The sequence below is a fragment of the Falco naumanni genome, chromosome 10, assembly GCF_017639655.2.
Source record: "Falco naumanni isolate bFalNau1 chromosome 10, bFalNau1.pat, whole genome shotgun sequence".
Classification (NCBI taxonomy): domain Eukaryota; kingdom Metazoa; phylum Chordata; class Aves; order Falconiformes; family Falconidae; genus Falco; species Falco naumanni.
The window spans coordinates 29,383,006-29,398,377 of NC_054063.1; the positions used below are offsets into that span (position 1 = coordinate 29,383,006).

The following is a 15,372-nucleotide window of genomic DNA, read 5'->3' on the forward strand; positions in this document are numbered from 1 at the left end:
AAGCAATTTTTTCTTTGTTACTGTTACCGACATTTTTTCAATCACTTGGTGGTTTTCTCCACGGACTTTAACCAAGATCTCACCCGGCTACCAGCACAGTTTCTGTTGACTGACCAGATACCACTAACCCTATGAGACTTCCCTATTTGTGTTTTTCTAGATGTAATTTAACCTTCCACATTTTAAGAAGGATGCGTTATATGAATATTTGTCTTTACCATTTTTTTTCATGATAGTATTGTCAGGAAAGTGTACTTCATTTGAATAGAACCATTGCAGTACCAGTTTCTAACCCTCCTTATGAAATACATCTTTGCCACAGGGAATTTTGTTTTTCAGGTTTGGATGAAGAATAAGGCCAACAGCATGAAAGGTGCACGAGTGAGAGGTGAGCAGAGTGGAGGTTCTTAAAGAATTTTTGCTTTTTCCTTTGCTTTCTTGTTCGTGGCAAGGAAGAACATAAGCATATGAAGATGGCAGGAGGAAAATGCCGTGGAGGTAGAAGAGCTGGAGTGGAGCAAGATGAGTGGATGGAGAAGACAACAGGTGTCAAAGTCACGTTGGGCAGAGTTTAGCTGGGACAGGAACACGAAGGTGGGAAAGGCTGTGGTGGCACCCAGGAACCCTCTCTGATAAAAGTTCTATCAGGTCACACACGTATTTCAGCTTCTGTAGCCCAGTGCTTTTTTTGAATCTGATCTGCATGCTTCGTTTTGATGAAGATTTCATCACCGTGATTGTAAAGCAAAGCTTGAAGTCATAAGAACAGAAGCGCCGAAGCGATTTGCGCCTGCCTTTGCGGAGGACATGTGCATGCGGGACCCGAGGCGCGCACCGCGGGGTGGGTGCAGGTCACGGCGCGGGCAGGGTGCGGGCAGCAGCCCCGCGCGGGGCGGGATGCTGCGGGAGGGCAGCTGTGACTCGCGGAGGGGCGCGGACCCCCCGGCGGGGAAGCCCCGGGGGCGGCGATGCGGGCACGGGGCCCCGGGAGCGGCGCGGGTGGGGAGCGGGGCCGGGAGCGCGGCGAAGGCAGCGGGCGCGGGCGGGCCAGGTGCGGGGCCGAGCCGAGCAGGTGCGGGCAGGCGGAGCGGAGCGCAGGGGCGCGCACCGGGCCGGCAGGCGAGGAGCGGACCGGGCCGGGAGGGCGGAGCGCACCGGGGCGGGCGGAGCGGGCGCGGCACCTGCGTGCTGGGAGCCCGGCGGCGCCGAGCCCGGCCCCCTCGGCGGCGCCGCCAGACGGCGGCGGGCCGGGCCGAGGCGCTGCTGGGAAGCGCATCCCGCCCCGCTCCGCCCCGGCAGCTGCGGCCATGACCGACAACATCCCGCTGCAGCCGGTCCGGCAGAAGAAGCGGATGGACAGCAAGCACCGCAGCGGGTGAGCCGCTCGGCGGGGCGGCAGCGCCCGCGGCCCCGGGGCGTCGCTCCTCGCCTGTACCGCGGGGGGCGGGCGGCGCGACCCCCGGCCTCGGGGCGGCGGGGGCTCTGCGGGATGCGCGGGGCGGGCGGGGCGCGGAGCCGCGGCGGAGGCAGGCGGGGGCCGCGGCGCCCTGCGCTGCGCGGCCGCGGTCCGAGCCCGAGGGGGGAGGGGGAGGAGGAGGAGGAGGAGGAGGAGGAGGAGGAGGGGGAGGCAGGCAGGCAGGCAGGCGCTGACAGGTTGTTCCTGACGCCATTGCCGTGGCGCGCCCGGGCGGAGGGCAGGATCCTGCCGGGCGGTGCTGCGCTGCGGCCGGGGGCGTGGGGCGAGCGGGGCCAGCCACCGGCCGGCGATGGTAGCCCCTCGGCTGGGGGGGGACGTGCCCGGCCGGCCCTTGTCCTCACCGCCCTCTCCCCGCGCAGACAAAGCGGAGCCCGGCAGCGGCGAGCGCGGCCGCAGCGCATCCCGGCAGCGGGGGGGGGTGTGCGAGCGGCCCCCGCCCCGCCCGGCCCGGCCGCCATCCCCGCCGCCCCGATCCGATCCGCTCCGCGGCCGCTCGCCCCGCTCCGGGGAGCAGCGCTGGGCCGGGAACGGTGTCGGTGGGGCTGTGATAAAGGTCTGTGCTCTGCTCAGCTGCAGCCCTGCCAGCAATACAGCATCCCGGGGGCGCGAGTTTGCAATATCCCCGGTGTGGGATGTGGCCCTTAAGGAAATGTCCGTATATATTTATACTGGTATCCCCATGCGGGAAGTTCAATATGAAAATCGACCCTTTAACGCTGTTTCGTTAGGAAATTGCACCACTGTCCAGACGCGCTGGTGTGTACGGGGTGTGCAGGTTACCCGGCTGTCAGTTGTGGTGCTTCATCTGTCTCTAGATAATTTGTTCTTTAGATGTGGTGAGTGATATTAGCAAAATAAACCAAAACATCAAAGGAAATCCTGACTGTTAGAACAAGAAGAAATGGATACTTTTCCCTTGGTTTGTTACGGTTTTGGTTGATAGCTTTGATTCAGATCCCTCTGACTGAAATTGTTCTTCACAGTACATTCATTATTGGAATTATCCCTTACTATCACTGCTGTTTCTAATAATTGATGTAGCAATATCTGTACTAGTTGATGCGACCCGGGAGGTGTGTGTGATGCAGCAAGTAATTCTCCAGCGCCTGTGTCACATGCATCACTGGGCAACTTCCACAAGGTGCAGCCACCGTGGCGTTAAACTTGGTGATGTGATTGAAAGGGATCAGGGAGGAGGTGGAAGCCTCAGAAATTTCTCAGAGCTTCTTGAATGATTTCCTGAAGTTCTCTAATCTCCACCAAGACCCTCTTGGGTATTACGGTGTGGTTAGTAGTGTCTAACAGAAATTGCCCTTGTCTAACCTAAGCTGTGGTTCGTTGCTTGTCAACTACCTGATGAGCAGTCGCGGGGACAATGTTTCCAGTTTTAGCAAGAAATTCTGGCACCATGAAGTTGTGAAGGAAGGTTGCTTAGGATTTCTCTCAATAGCAGTCTGAATAACTTGGATTTGGCGTTTCCATTTGGTGTGGTGACGCTGTTTGGGGATGGAACTTACTGTATATTGGGAACTCTTGTTTTACTGAGAAGTAACCTGTGATATGTTAGTGTTTTGATTCAATGATGATGTGGAGAGCAAAGCATTGAAGCAGAGCAAATCCAAACCAGTATTATAAACCAAAGAAGAAATCAGCCCGCAAGTCAGGGAGGGTCCCTGGTGTCACATCCAGGATGGAGTCCTGGCAATCCTAAGCCGTAATCAAGACCACCTTTCTTCTGTTCCCTCTGAGAAACCCAGACAGCTAGCTGCCTTCCAAGTTATGTTCCCTGATACATATGAAAACCCAGGGATAAGAAAGTCTTGAAGGGCTTTACCTTAGACTAGTCCTAACCGTAGTTTCTGCTGTGGGGTTTTACCCCCACCAGTGGGGACAAGTTCTCAGCCAGACATTTTTCTGTGTGTTTTTTTTCAGTTTCTTCTGGAGTGGGGAACTGGTTTCTGTTCAGGTACTTCATAGAAACCTTCATGTGTGTTAACAAAAAGTAAGAGAAGCCTAATTCTCATGTAGGGCAAGTGTCATTCAAGCAGGGCTTTCATTACAGCCTCAGCCTTTAGCATACTTTGAAGAGATGCCAGGGAGGAACTGACACAGTGGCTTTGCAGAAATGAATGATGGCACAGACAGCTGAGATCTGTGTCGAAGGGAAACCATGTGCTTAATAAACCAGTGGGTGAAGTGATTGTTTCTGAGCATAACCTTAATGTGGCTCTTCCTTGCTGCAATCAAAGGCTAAGCTCTAAATTCTGCAGCTGTATGCCTTGGATTCAGCCATGTTCTTCCAAATGCTTTGCAGCACTGAAACCACGATGAGGTCTGCCAGTGGGGAGGGAAGGATCGCATTAGCTGCAGCGGGACTGTTGGCGGCACGGCCAGCGAGTGCGAGCTTCCCAGGAGCTGAGCTCTGCCAGAAGGGAGCTGCCAGCTCCTGAAGCACCTCAGGTGCTCTGTTCAGGCCATGACACAAGTTTTTCCCAAAATAGCTTATGGTCTTAGTCCACAGTCCTGCAAGGCGTTTTTCAAAACCGGCAGACTGCTGTGCTCATGCTGCCTCTGAATGTAAAAAGGCCTCGATCCAGAAATGTGGCGGGGAGAATGGGGAATGAGACGGCGGAGCTTTGCAGCAACACTTCACGTGGCCATTCCATTCTACATGCGTGTGTACTCTGGCTCTATTTAAAATGGCAAATTCCATTTCAGAGTCAACAGAGAGAGCCGGGAGCTCCTGCCCTCCATCTGCCTGCGTGTGGGTGTGCCGCGGAGCTGGGCTGTGTTCCCACCCTTGAGCTGTTCTGCACCACGGCGCTTGCTGGGTGGGGAGGGGTGGGCTCGGGACCCCTTCCTGACCCCTTCCTGAGCCCCCGTCTGTGCTGTTGCACCCTCAGAGACAGGGGGGACTGAGTCATGTGAAGGTGTATGGAAAGGCTAGGTAGTTGTGCATGGCTTTGCCCTTTTTTTTTTTTTTTTTTTTTTTTAGCAATGGAAAATTCTTTATATGCTTTTAAAATAATGAAATGTGAAAGGTTACTTTGTATATTAAAGGTGCCAAGGACTGAACAGCACAGCCTGTGAGAAACATAGAATTATCATCGGAGAAATGTGCTTGTTGCAGAAGTAATTAAATATGTTGAAGAACTTCAGCACCATTTTGACAAATACTACCCCAGTATTAGACAAATGTGACACTTTTTTTTCCTATTAGGTTTGTTTTACATGAAAAATGCTTATGAAAAGCATTTTTCATTTGTTCTCTCAAATACTTCTCCATCAAACACGCTGCGTTTATAAATAAAACCTGCTTCATGGTAATAGCTGTTAATCTGGCGTCTGGTGGTCAATCTGTCCTATTACTGCTTCTTACGTCATCACTAAGAATGTGTCTTTGTAAACAAATAACATCCTAAATGAAGTACACAGCAGACCTGTTCTTCAACACCTCCCATTCATTTAGATCCCTGGGCAGATTAAAGGCCAGGTCACTTCCAGGACTCAAAGTTTCGGATACAGTTCACATTGCAAGAGATGCTTTTGAGTGGTCGTGAGTTTATTTGGGGATTTGTGAGTTGTTTGTTTTTCTTTTTGCCAAGTTATGGTTTAAAATGTGACTAACAACACTGCATAAAGTTTCCCCATATAAGCTGTCTTCATATATTTTTTCCTGTTCTTTCTGTAAGATAATAGTTTTGAAAAGTTCATGGTGTACAGGGACCTGCTAGTTCACTGTACCTCAGGGGCTATTGCAATACCGTTCCTCAGTGCTTCAGTTGCAGAACAGAAGAAGAAGAAATGTTTAGGAATGTGTATTTCTAAACGTTTACAGAAGAATGCTCACATTTCTGTAACTTTGTGATTCCCATTCCTGGAAAGTACTTGCTAATTTTATCAGGATCTCTAAGCAGCAATGTAAACTTTCAGTTGTTTATTTTTAGACAATCTTTCTTTCCCTTTCAAGGACATGGTGTTCTGATTTCCTGATGGAAAGTATTTTATTATTCCTAATAATGCCAATAGTTCTGCCAGAAATGGTCACCTTCTTCCAGTGACACTGACCTTGCCCCGAGCAGAAAACTTTGTAGTACTGTCACAGCCTGAGCAGCCCCTTCACTTAGCATCCTGTGCTCGATAAGCTTGATACCCAAAACAAGGGATGGTATCCAAAGAAACAGGAGATCACAGAACAGTGCAATGCCTGTAAAATTATTTCAGGGAGGAACAAGTGGGCCAACTGGAAAAAGCTGATAGCCCCACTCAAAAGGACTTTTTATTTAATGAGCACCAGGCTAATCTGAAAGCATGTTTGTGTACTTGTCTGTATGTGCTCAGAGTATTTTGTTTCTGACAAATCCATTCAGTTGGGTACCAGAATTTTTTACCCCCCAAGGTGAAGACTATTCAGTTTCCAGAGGAGACAAGGAAAAGGCGCCTGGCTGAAATGTTTCTGGTTAGATTCACCACCCATCCCTCTGCCTCTGCTTTCCACTTTGCTCGCAGTATGAGTTGTGTGGTGGCATCCCAGCATGTGAGCATCCCAAGTCAGATATTTAGCGGCACGGCTCAGGATTTTGCACCCTGAGCGTGACCATCTCTCCCTCCAGGACAAATCCTTGGTAGCTTCAGAGGCTTTTGCTTTGGCTCCGGTGAGCGTGCAGCAACCGTGTGGTGCCGGTGCGCACTGGGCTGTCACCAGTGTCGTGCCGTGTGTTGTGCCATCGCAACCTGGGGCGCTAATAAAAGCGGCTGTGGAGACCGGTGTTTGCTGGCGTTGCAACGCTGGCACATGTAAGGCAGAGAGGGTTCAGGTAGTGAAACCGTCCTGTCTGCCTGTGACCCTGGGTGGGTTAGTGGAACCTGCCATTCCTCTAGTAAAGCACAATCTGCCATTGCAGCTACTCCTGTTTGTGTAAAGCACTTTGTAAGGATCATGGATGTCATATAAGGATTTTAAAGCAGAACTAATGAGCTCAGTAATGTTTTCTTCCTTAATGAAGTGTAAGACATCATTGAAAAATTAAAAAAACCCACAAAACTACGGCAGTTGAGTATCTTGGGGAGAGGGTGATCAACATCTGCCTGTAAGAATGAGCACGTGGTTCTGTGCTTGAGAAATGCCTGCGTTTTTACCAGACGCTCTTTTTTGAACTTATTTCAACAACCCATGAGCTGGCACTTGTGTAGTCAGTGTGCAGAGGTAACAGTCCCGCTAGCCCAGGGTTGGGGCTGGGGGCTGCTGCTCTGCCCTCACCCAGCAAAGCCCAGGCAGCATAGTGGGTGGCTTGTGGTGCGAGAGGAAAAACCAAGGTCACGCAAGAGGGAAGATTTAAATGCCAGCGCTGGAGTTGACTAGGTGCCTTCATAGCAAAAACTCTTTGGGGAGCTTTGAATGGATATGGGATAAAAATCAGCATTTGCTGATGTTCAGGCTTTTCAGGTACGGGTGTGTGTTCCTCGCTGAGCACTATGAGCGCTGGAGGAGGCAGTGAGGCAATGACGTGATGGGATTCCTGAGCGCTGATGAACCTCGCTGGTTAGTGTTGCAACATGCGACTGTTATTGCTGGTTGTAGTATTCTGTTCGTTGGTTGGACTTTTTTTTTTTTTTTTTTTTTTTTTTTTTTTTTAAATTCCTTTATGTTGCGTAGAAACCTCACGCTAAAAGGCTATGTGGGAGGCTTCTTAGTAGAAATGCTGGATAATCTTTACTTGAGCATCGATACTGCTGGTGCTCACCTTCAAAAACTTGCTAGGCAGGAAGTTTTTCTTTTGTTTGTCTGATTAGGTTTTCAGTTTGCTTTCCCTGTGATTCAGGAGGTTGTGAAAACGGTGGCTCTAGCTAGGCAGGAGTTTCAAAAACCTGTTATTTTTACACAGCAGATTCTCCCATGCCCTTTCTTGCTTATACTTGGAACTGCGTTATTTTTAGATTGATTCTCAAACCTTATAGTAACACAGCATTTGTAAAGTGAAATTCTTACAGCAACAAGTGTCTTTGTGGTGAGAATGCTACGAGGGGTCATGGCTTTGGTTGCAGAACGTGTGCTAAATTTTGGGTAATTTCACTTTTGTGCAATTGCCTTCTACTTTGCTGCCTTTGTAGGTGCTGTCAGTATGAGGGGCTGCTGGCTCATTTAGAACCACGCAAGTGTAAGCAATTCTGCAGCGCTAGCTGTTGGCATTCACAGGCTAGTGAATTCATAGCAATTTGGAAAAGGAAAGACTAAAAGCAATATAATTATATGTAAACCACCGGGCAGAGCACACTGTTCTTAAGGTAAAATGTTCCGGTTAGTTTGTGGCATTCATTTGCCATTTTCTGATATATTCATGAAGGAAAAAATGCTGGTAAGTCATTGAACTTATTAAAATATCTGGAAGTCTGCTTTGGAGATTTAGGTATCGGTTTGAAGATCTGCCCAGATATTTGGAAAGTTCTTTGGAGCATATCAGTGAATTTCACTTTGTAAAAAAAAAATTCCCAGCAAAAATAAAAACCCTATTAAATTATGGTAGTACCCTCTTTAAGCAATGTCCTATTGTAAATATTATGATACAGGTGTGTAGCTGTTTTTGCTGTTGACTGCAATCCCTAGAAGAGGCCCAACCTAAAAAATAAACAAAGGTAACTGGTTTCAGATGTCTGATTACAAGGACCAACTGACCCTCTGTAACTGGGAAGCACGCTGGGATGAAGTGGGGGGTGTGCACGCCAGGTTTTCTCCCTTGGGCACAGCCTTTTATTTGGAGCCTTATCAAAGAGGCCATTCTGAATTCGCAGTCATTAAAACATGGAATCAAGGCTAATCTTGTGTGGTTTTCTCCATCATGAAAGAAGGAAAAGCACTTCTTTTTCCTTCCCCCCACCCCCAGAACATAGCTGTTTTCTGTTGTGAGCCAAACACTACCATTTGCACTATTTCCCATTAAAATATATTTGGGATACAGGTGATTATTTGTCTTGGGTCTTCATCTGCAAACACAAAAGAGAACTGCAATTAAAAGGTATCAAGCTAATAAAATATACTTCTGAAGTAGAATTTAGGAATTTGAGTGTTTAACACCAACTTTACTGCTTATCTCATGTTAGTGACTGCCTTTTAGATGTGTTATACACAACCGTGAGGGGAAGGAAAATCTACTAGTTAGTTTTTCTTAAGAAAAAAGAAAGTGTGTAGATTTGACAAAAATTCATGGTTTCAGGGGCAAGTGTAACTTTTTGAAGTGGGTTACATTTAGGGTACTTTAATTATGAGTTTATGGTACTGCCTAGGGACCAGTCAAAGATGGAAGTCCTTTGCCTTGGGAATGTTACAAAAGCAGAAGAACAGGCAATGTCCCTGTGTGACGATGAGCAGAGATGGTGGTAGCGCTGCTGCAAGGCTGTAGGAAGTCAGATGCCTCTTGTAGATACTTGAACAGTCAGGCCTCTCCAATTATTTTATTCCAGTAATTTGACTGAGGCGTTCATTGCTATCGGGTTTTTAAACTGTTCCCATTACCCACAGTGTTTATTTCTGTCAGATTTTCTCGCATTCTCCTAATTTTCTCCTCTTCAGCAAATGAACGGTGTACAAGTCAGAGCTGACAACTTGCAGAGGCTTTGATGAAGCTGCCCCCTACGCAGTCAGGGGTAACTGTGTGTAGGTGAAGGCAGTAGGACAGCTATCGGAACCGGGGGACCTTGCAAGGACTCTGCTTTTCCAATGGAGGGTTTGATACCTGGAGCTGATAAGAGACTATCTGGCACCAGACAAAACTTGTGGTTTCATGTTCCTTCGGTACCGACGTGTGGGTGCTGTGTAGTGCTCTGCTGGCTTGTCAGTATTTCTGTCTCAGAGCTGCTTTGGGTGAGAAAATCTTCTCTCCTGTTTTCGAGTAGCATCTGTACACTTACGGCTTAGGGTGTTTTTGAGTGCAGGCTGGAGAAAATCCACCTTTTCAGGGCTCGTCTGTCACTCTTCATGAAATATAGTAACGTCAGAGTAATTTGATTATGCAAAAATCCTTTTATCTAGTTTTAAGAGCCTGTGAGAAATTATCTTGCAAGTCAGCCTTGCGAAGTTAATGCCTACATCTGCTTGTGGAGCACTGAATCACATGGCAACACCTTTTCAATACTTCTGGAAGCAAAGTTGATTTTTATTCCTGTTCTGTACCAAAGGAACTGACATAACTGATAACGCTGCTTTCTGTTCCCTTGCACCCAGCAGGGCACAGAACATAAAAATGGTATCTTTGTAGGAAACCACCTCCCGTGTGGTGAGTTGTAAATCCCGTTCGTCGTGATGCGTGTGTCTTCGGGCAAGACTGCGAATTCAGGAGCTTTGTGTGCTTCCTTAAACAGCTCTTTCCATCGGTTAGGTGTGTATTTAACTGAACTTTTGTGGGAGAATGCCGTGATTCAAGAACAGATCTTTGCAGCGGTTGCTGGAAGGATGTTTGTAAGAGCTCCAAGGCTGTTGGTTATCAATCCGGCTGACGCTGGCTTTCCCGAATGTCAGTGACATTCAGTAGGTCTGTTTGTAAGGGAACGAGGGGGACTGGCTTTCAGCAAGAAGCAGTGACAACAGAAAAATAACCCTTCTGGGGCTTGGGAGGGGACAGTGCAGTTCTGAGCAGAGGGGCTTTTCCAAGGACAGGAGGGGCTGCTGATAAGTCCTTGCATCTCCCACGAAGTAACCAACCCTCGGATTCATCGCCTCAAGTGAGGACTCATTGCACCGACCAGTGCCCAGTTTTTATTTGCTAAAATTTGTGTGAGCGCAGCGGATCTGGTGGCCGCAGCAGCAGGCTGGTGGCCCTGTGAGGCGCCTCAAGCTGGGGTCCCCTGGCCGAACCGTTGCTGAACGCGCTGCGCCTTCATCCTCCGTGTTTTTCCAGAGAATAAACATTCCCTGTCACCTCCCTCCGCCGTCTTCTGGTTGAGCAAAGCACCGTCTACCCCGAAGTTTGTAGGCCACATGGTTGTTTCCAAAACAGGGCAAACTGTTTGGTGATGTGTGACACCCAGCTGTGTGCTGGGGGAGGTTTTGCCTTGGGTAATTTCAAATATGGGCACCGCGTTGCCGTGGCTGGGATTTATTATTGACTGTGGTGAGTCCTGAGGTCCCCGACAGCAGTGGGGAGAGGTGGGGGCCCTATGGTGCGAGAGAGGTGACACACGCTGGGGGCTGGAGGGGCTAGCTCAGCAGCATCAGCATCAGCATCACCTGTGCCCTCCCGGGGAGAAGAGGGACCGCTTTGGCAACCCTGTCGGTTCGAGTGAATGTCGTGTGGTTTTCCTGAATTCCCATGTAACTTCTAGCAGAGGCCAGGAATGATGTTAAATAAATGGATTTAATGTAAGCCCAAGTTGAAAAAGTAAAAAAACCAGCATACCAATGCACTCATATTTTATTTATTTATGAACAATTTTTGGAAAACTGGCATTACAAGGTGTCCAGCTCAGCAATTACTTCTTATAATGGAATCGTGACAATATTTAATAGAGTAACAACAGAGATGCTGCTGACAAAGTAGACAAAAACGCAGGGAAAAAAAGTTAAGAGGGAAGTTACATCGGACTAGTCTAAAACCAGGATGAGCTTGAATTCCCGCAGCGGTTTCGCTGGCAGCCTGGGTTTGTGGCACCGGGTCCGGGCACTGGCCGGCACGCATGGCCCCGCGGCAGGACTCCCACCTTGGGAGCTGAAAATATGAATTACTACAGCTGAATTAATTGAGACAAGGTAGCTGGATCTGCGGTGCGTGCCCTCAGTCAATGAGAATGTGTGTTATTCATTAGTGGATAACGTACAATTTGCCATTATCATAAACAGAGCTAATGACTGTAATGCTGTGTAAAAGTAAAATCAGTAATCACTTAGTATCTATTTTCAGATTTCTCTTATGGTTTCGTTTTTAGAGGATTATAGATTATTATTCCTTGGTAAGACCCTTTTGAAGTGAAAAAAATTCAAATATGCAAATAGTGAACCCTTCTGTTAGAAAGGTATGCATTTCTATGAAGTAGGGGTTGCAGGGAAGAAGGAGAGAATCTCTCTCCATCTCTTTCCTTTAGGACATAGGAGATCACTCTATGTATATGCATTCCTGGTTTAAGTTCAGTTTGTAAATGGGAAAGCCTGGAGTTCCGTACACCAGCAAGGAAACAAGAACCAGTAGAAAGCACCTGTTACTACTTTTTTCTTGGGAGCTTTCTGGCATAAAACCTGCAACCCAGGCTGGGTGCGAAGGGACCTTTGCACTGCTACCCCACGCCTCCTTGCTTCCCAAAGCCCTTCTGTTCGCAGGAGGCAGAAGTTCTCCCGGCAGCTGGCACGGACTCGGTGCAGTGATGGGCTTGGTCTGTGCTTCTCTACGCATCAGCTCCTTGAAATCCAAAGGAGGTGCCACCCCAGCCTGTGTTGCTGCAGGCACGTTTCTGGCGTCGCCGCAGTCCTGCCCAGCTCTGAGCGTGTGCTTGTCCAATGTTTTACCAACAGCTCCGACACCGTTAGGAGAGTTTTGCTCGCTGTAGCAGGTGGGGTGTCTGTGTTGGAAAGGCAGGCTCTGGGTGTTAATGTGCTGGTAGTACAGTGGGTAAGGGCCAGGTGAGAGGTGATGAGTGACAGGTGAAGAAGTGATGCTCAGCTCTTCTGCCTGGCAGGTGGAGAAGGTTTGGGGTACACGTGTGCGAGTCAGAGAAATGTGGTTAAAAATTAACTCAATTAATTAATGTTCCTACTATAGGTGTTGTGAGTGCTTAAGATGCTGTGGGAGGAGAGACCCGAGGCCTCGTACGGTTTGGCTTGGCCATCCAGAGAAGAGAGACCAGAGATACCCTCGCAATGTGATCAACAACCAGAAATACAACTTCTTTACATTTCTCCCTGGGGTAAGTGTGAAGAAAGTTGTTTTTCATCACTCCGCCCCAACGCTTTCCCCAATTTCAGTGGGTGCAGAAGCTGGAGCTGGAGGAAGTAATTAATGTTTGGGTTGTGTTTGGTGCGCCTCTGCCTTAGGGCAGCTGCAAACAGGCACGGGTCTGTCCTGAGTGCCCAGGACTACTTTAAGACTGACCTAAGTTGGCATCTAAACACTAGAGGAGCATGCAAAAATGTTTCTGGTGCTTAGGTCCAATATGCGTAACTTATGAATTCTGCTAATCTCCTCCCTCTGGTTTTTTTTCTCTATTTTTTTTTTTAGGTGTTGTTTAACCAGTTCAAATACTTCTTCAACCTTTATTTCTTGCTTTTGGCCTGCTCTCAATTTGTCGTTGAAATGAGGCTTGGAGCACTTTACACATACTGGGTTCCTCTGGTAGGTCCTTTAAGGTTTATTTATTCAAGAAAGTCTCAGTGTTTGACAAAATTTCTCGTGCTGCCTTTTCTGCAGGGTATAGGTTTGCACCTTAAATAATTCCTTTATCTTCCTTCATGCCCGCGCTGTACATGGTGCAGCGTAGATGTGTCTGTTCTGGCCTCGAGCTTTATTTTGTAGAGGTTTGACAGGGATGTGAGAGGACTCTGCCCCCAACTTGTTCATCTGCGGGATGCTAACAGGCGCAGAGCTCTTGCTGCTGGCCACAGGGGCTGCGAGGGCAGCAGGGCTCGGTGAATAACAGCAGAAAACAAATGGAGGCTGGCGCAAATATATTTCCCTGGCAATGTGTGTGTGGTTCACAGCTGCCTCTGAACCTAGGCTGTGCTCGTGGAGGGTCTGCGTGGGGCACTGCGCCCTCCCGCCGTGATCCGTGCTCGAGGGAGCCTGGACCAGCCTGGCATCTGCAGCAGAGGACCGAAGGGCACCTTTCAAAAGTGACCTTAATGAGCAGCCATATGCACAATGACAGCAAATTATGCTCCCCTGCCAAACAGTTTGACCTGTGGCCTTGGGATAGGTCAGCGGGCTGCTTCATACTCTTAACTACATTGTAAAAAAACAAAAACAAAACAAACAACCAAAAAAAAACCCTGAGGACCCCCCCTCCGCAAACTTCCTACACAAAAATATATAGAGAGAGACATATTCACATTCGCTCAAGGTGCGGGCACTCCTTCCTTCTTGTAAGCTATTTGCCTTTTTCTTTTGATAGCTGTGTGTTTCACCTGAGAGCAAAGGAAATCGATAATAATCAGTTTTGCAGCAGGAACTCCAGTGCTGTCAAAGGACAGAAAGGGGAATAGTTGCATAGAATGGGCTTCTAAAATCTGTAAAATGCACTGCATGAGCCAGTTACAACTGCTTAAATGCTTAAATGTAGGTACCTATATATTTTTTCTTTTGTGCAAGTAAAACTGTTATTTCTCTTTCTGTGTGAATAACTTCTCTGCTGCACTTCAGCTCATAGAATTGTAGAATAATTTTGGTTCAGAGGGACGTCTGGTCCAACTGTCTGCTTAAAGCAGGGCTGTCTTTAAACTTAGGTTGGTTTTACTCATCTACATGAGTTTTAAAACTCTCCCAAGGATAGACATCCTTTTTACTCCAAAGAAATGATGGGAACCCAGCTGAAAATTGATTTTAAACGCACAGGGCTCTTTCTAAGACTCTACTTGTGCACTGATTTGAGAAATGGTGGTGGTAAAAATGCGTGGCTCTATTGAGGGAGCTGAAGAGGGGCAAAGGACATTTTTCTTGCCTTTTAGCCTTTCAGTACAGTGAAATCCCTGGTAAAAGCCAGAAAGAAGTGAAGGGGGCAGCTGTGGGACATTGCTGCTAAAATTCTGTTTGTATTAAAGCCTGGACCGCACTGAATTATCTCTCGAGTGTGTGTTGCATTGTGTATGCTGTATGAATCTAATGCTGGTTTCATAAGGTCCTGTCCTATAGAAAAAGCACCCAGAGGATCTCTCTGCATTTTGTATAGGCAGTTGTGACTTGTCTGTGCCAGGTGAGCAATTAGAATTTGGCATATGAGCTGCCAGAAAGCAGGATAAGAAAGGTCTTTGTTCATTACTGGCTGCTAATACGAGTGTTGGGGATGGAATGACATGTGAGATGACACAGTGAGTCGGCACATGTGGGAATATTTTGGGGTGATTATCTGAAGACTCTTCAAATAGCTGAAACATAAGTTGAAAATAACTGATGCTTTTTTATTTTGTTTTGGAAAGGGGACAGGAATTTCTAGCTAAACGCACAAATGCCACTTGTAAATAGAAGAGAAACGTTCATTCTTTTCTTGATTTGTTGGTTATGGGAAAGAGGTCATCCGCAGTGGTGCAAAACAGATGGTTGTGGTCCTGAACGCTGTGGGATGAAATGCTTCTCTGAAAATTTTGTATTAATGGCTTTTTACTTTCAATGGTAGTAAGTACAGGATTGAATACAGGCAGGTTTTAAAGAAAGTAATTGCCCGTCCTTGGGTCTCTTCATGTGTCTGCATGTTTAAATCCTGCAGAAACATACTAAATAGCATTTCAAGACTGATATTAATTAATCTAGATCATACATTTAGATGCATATGTATGTACTAGAATTAGGGACTGTTCAGTTTTATTATAGGATTGTGAGAGTTGGCAGATGAAGTGTACCTCAGCATTTAATAATTAAAGAACCTGCTGTCCTTCACTCTTAGCAGCTCTTAGTTCGATCTTCATCATTTTTCTTTGTTTTTAAAAAATGTGGGGATGTGAATTGTTATTGTGGTATGTATATGTGGTGTTGGGTAGTGTTAGCAATGCTCCAGAGCAAGGCTTTCCTGAGGTGGTTGTGGAGTTCAGGTTCCCAGGTTCTTTGTGCCCAGCTTAACGACTCATGCACACAATTTTTGGAGGTGTGTGCATAGCCGTTCTTTCTAAAGATGAAGCTACTTAAAGTTGGAACTTGCAAACCACTGGCAAAATCTCCTGTTTGGGCATTTACAGATATTTTATTGTGCTTTTCATGTAACCCTTAGTT

General features: G+C 47.4%; 1 protein-coding gene across 1 annotated transcript in view; it reads left to right on the forward strand.

Annotated features, from left to right (window-relative positions):
- The first annotated feature begins 1,225 nt into the window (after positions 1-1,225).
- The window catches only part of ATP9A (ATPase phospholipid transporting 9A (putative)), a 63,636-nt gene continuing 49,489 nt past the window's right edge, over positions 1,226-15,372 (forward strand). Inside the window, exons 1-3 of the mRNA XM_040608540.1 lie at positions 1,226-1,375; positions 12,220-12,364; positions 12,676-12,789. Of these exons, the coding sequence (XP_040464474.1) occupies positions 1,308-1,375; positions 12,220-12,364; positions 12,676-12,789 (327 nt within the window). The 5' untranslated portion in view covers positions 1,226-1,307. The remainder of the gene's footprint in view (positions 1,376-12,219; positions 12,365-12,675; positions 12,790-15,372) is intronic.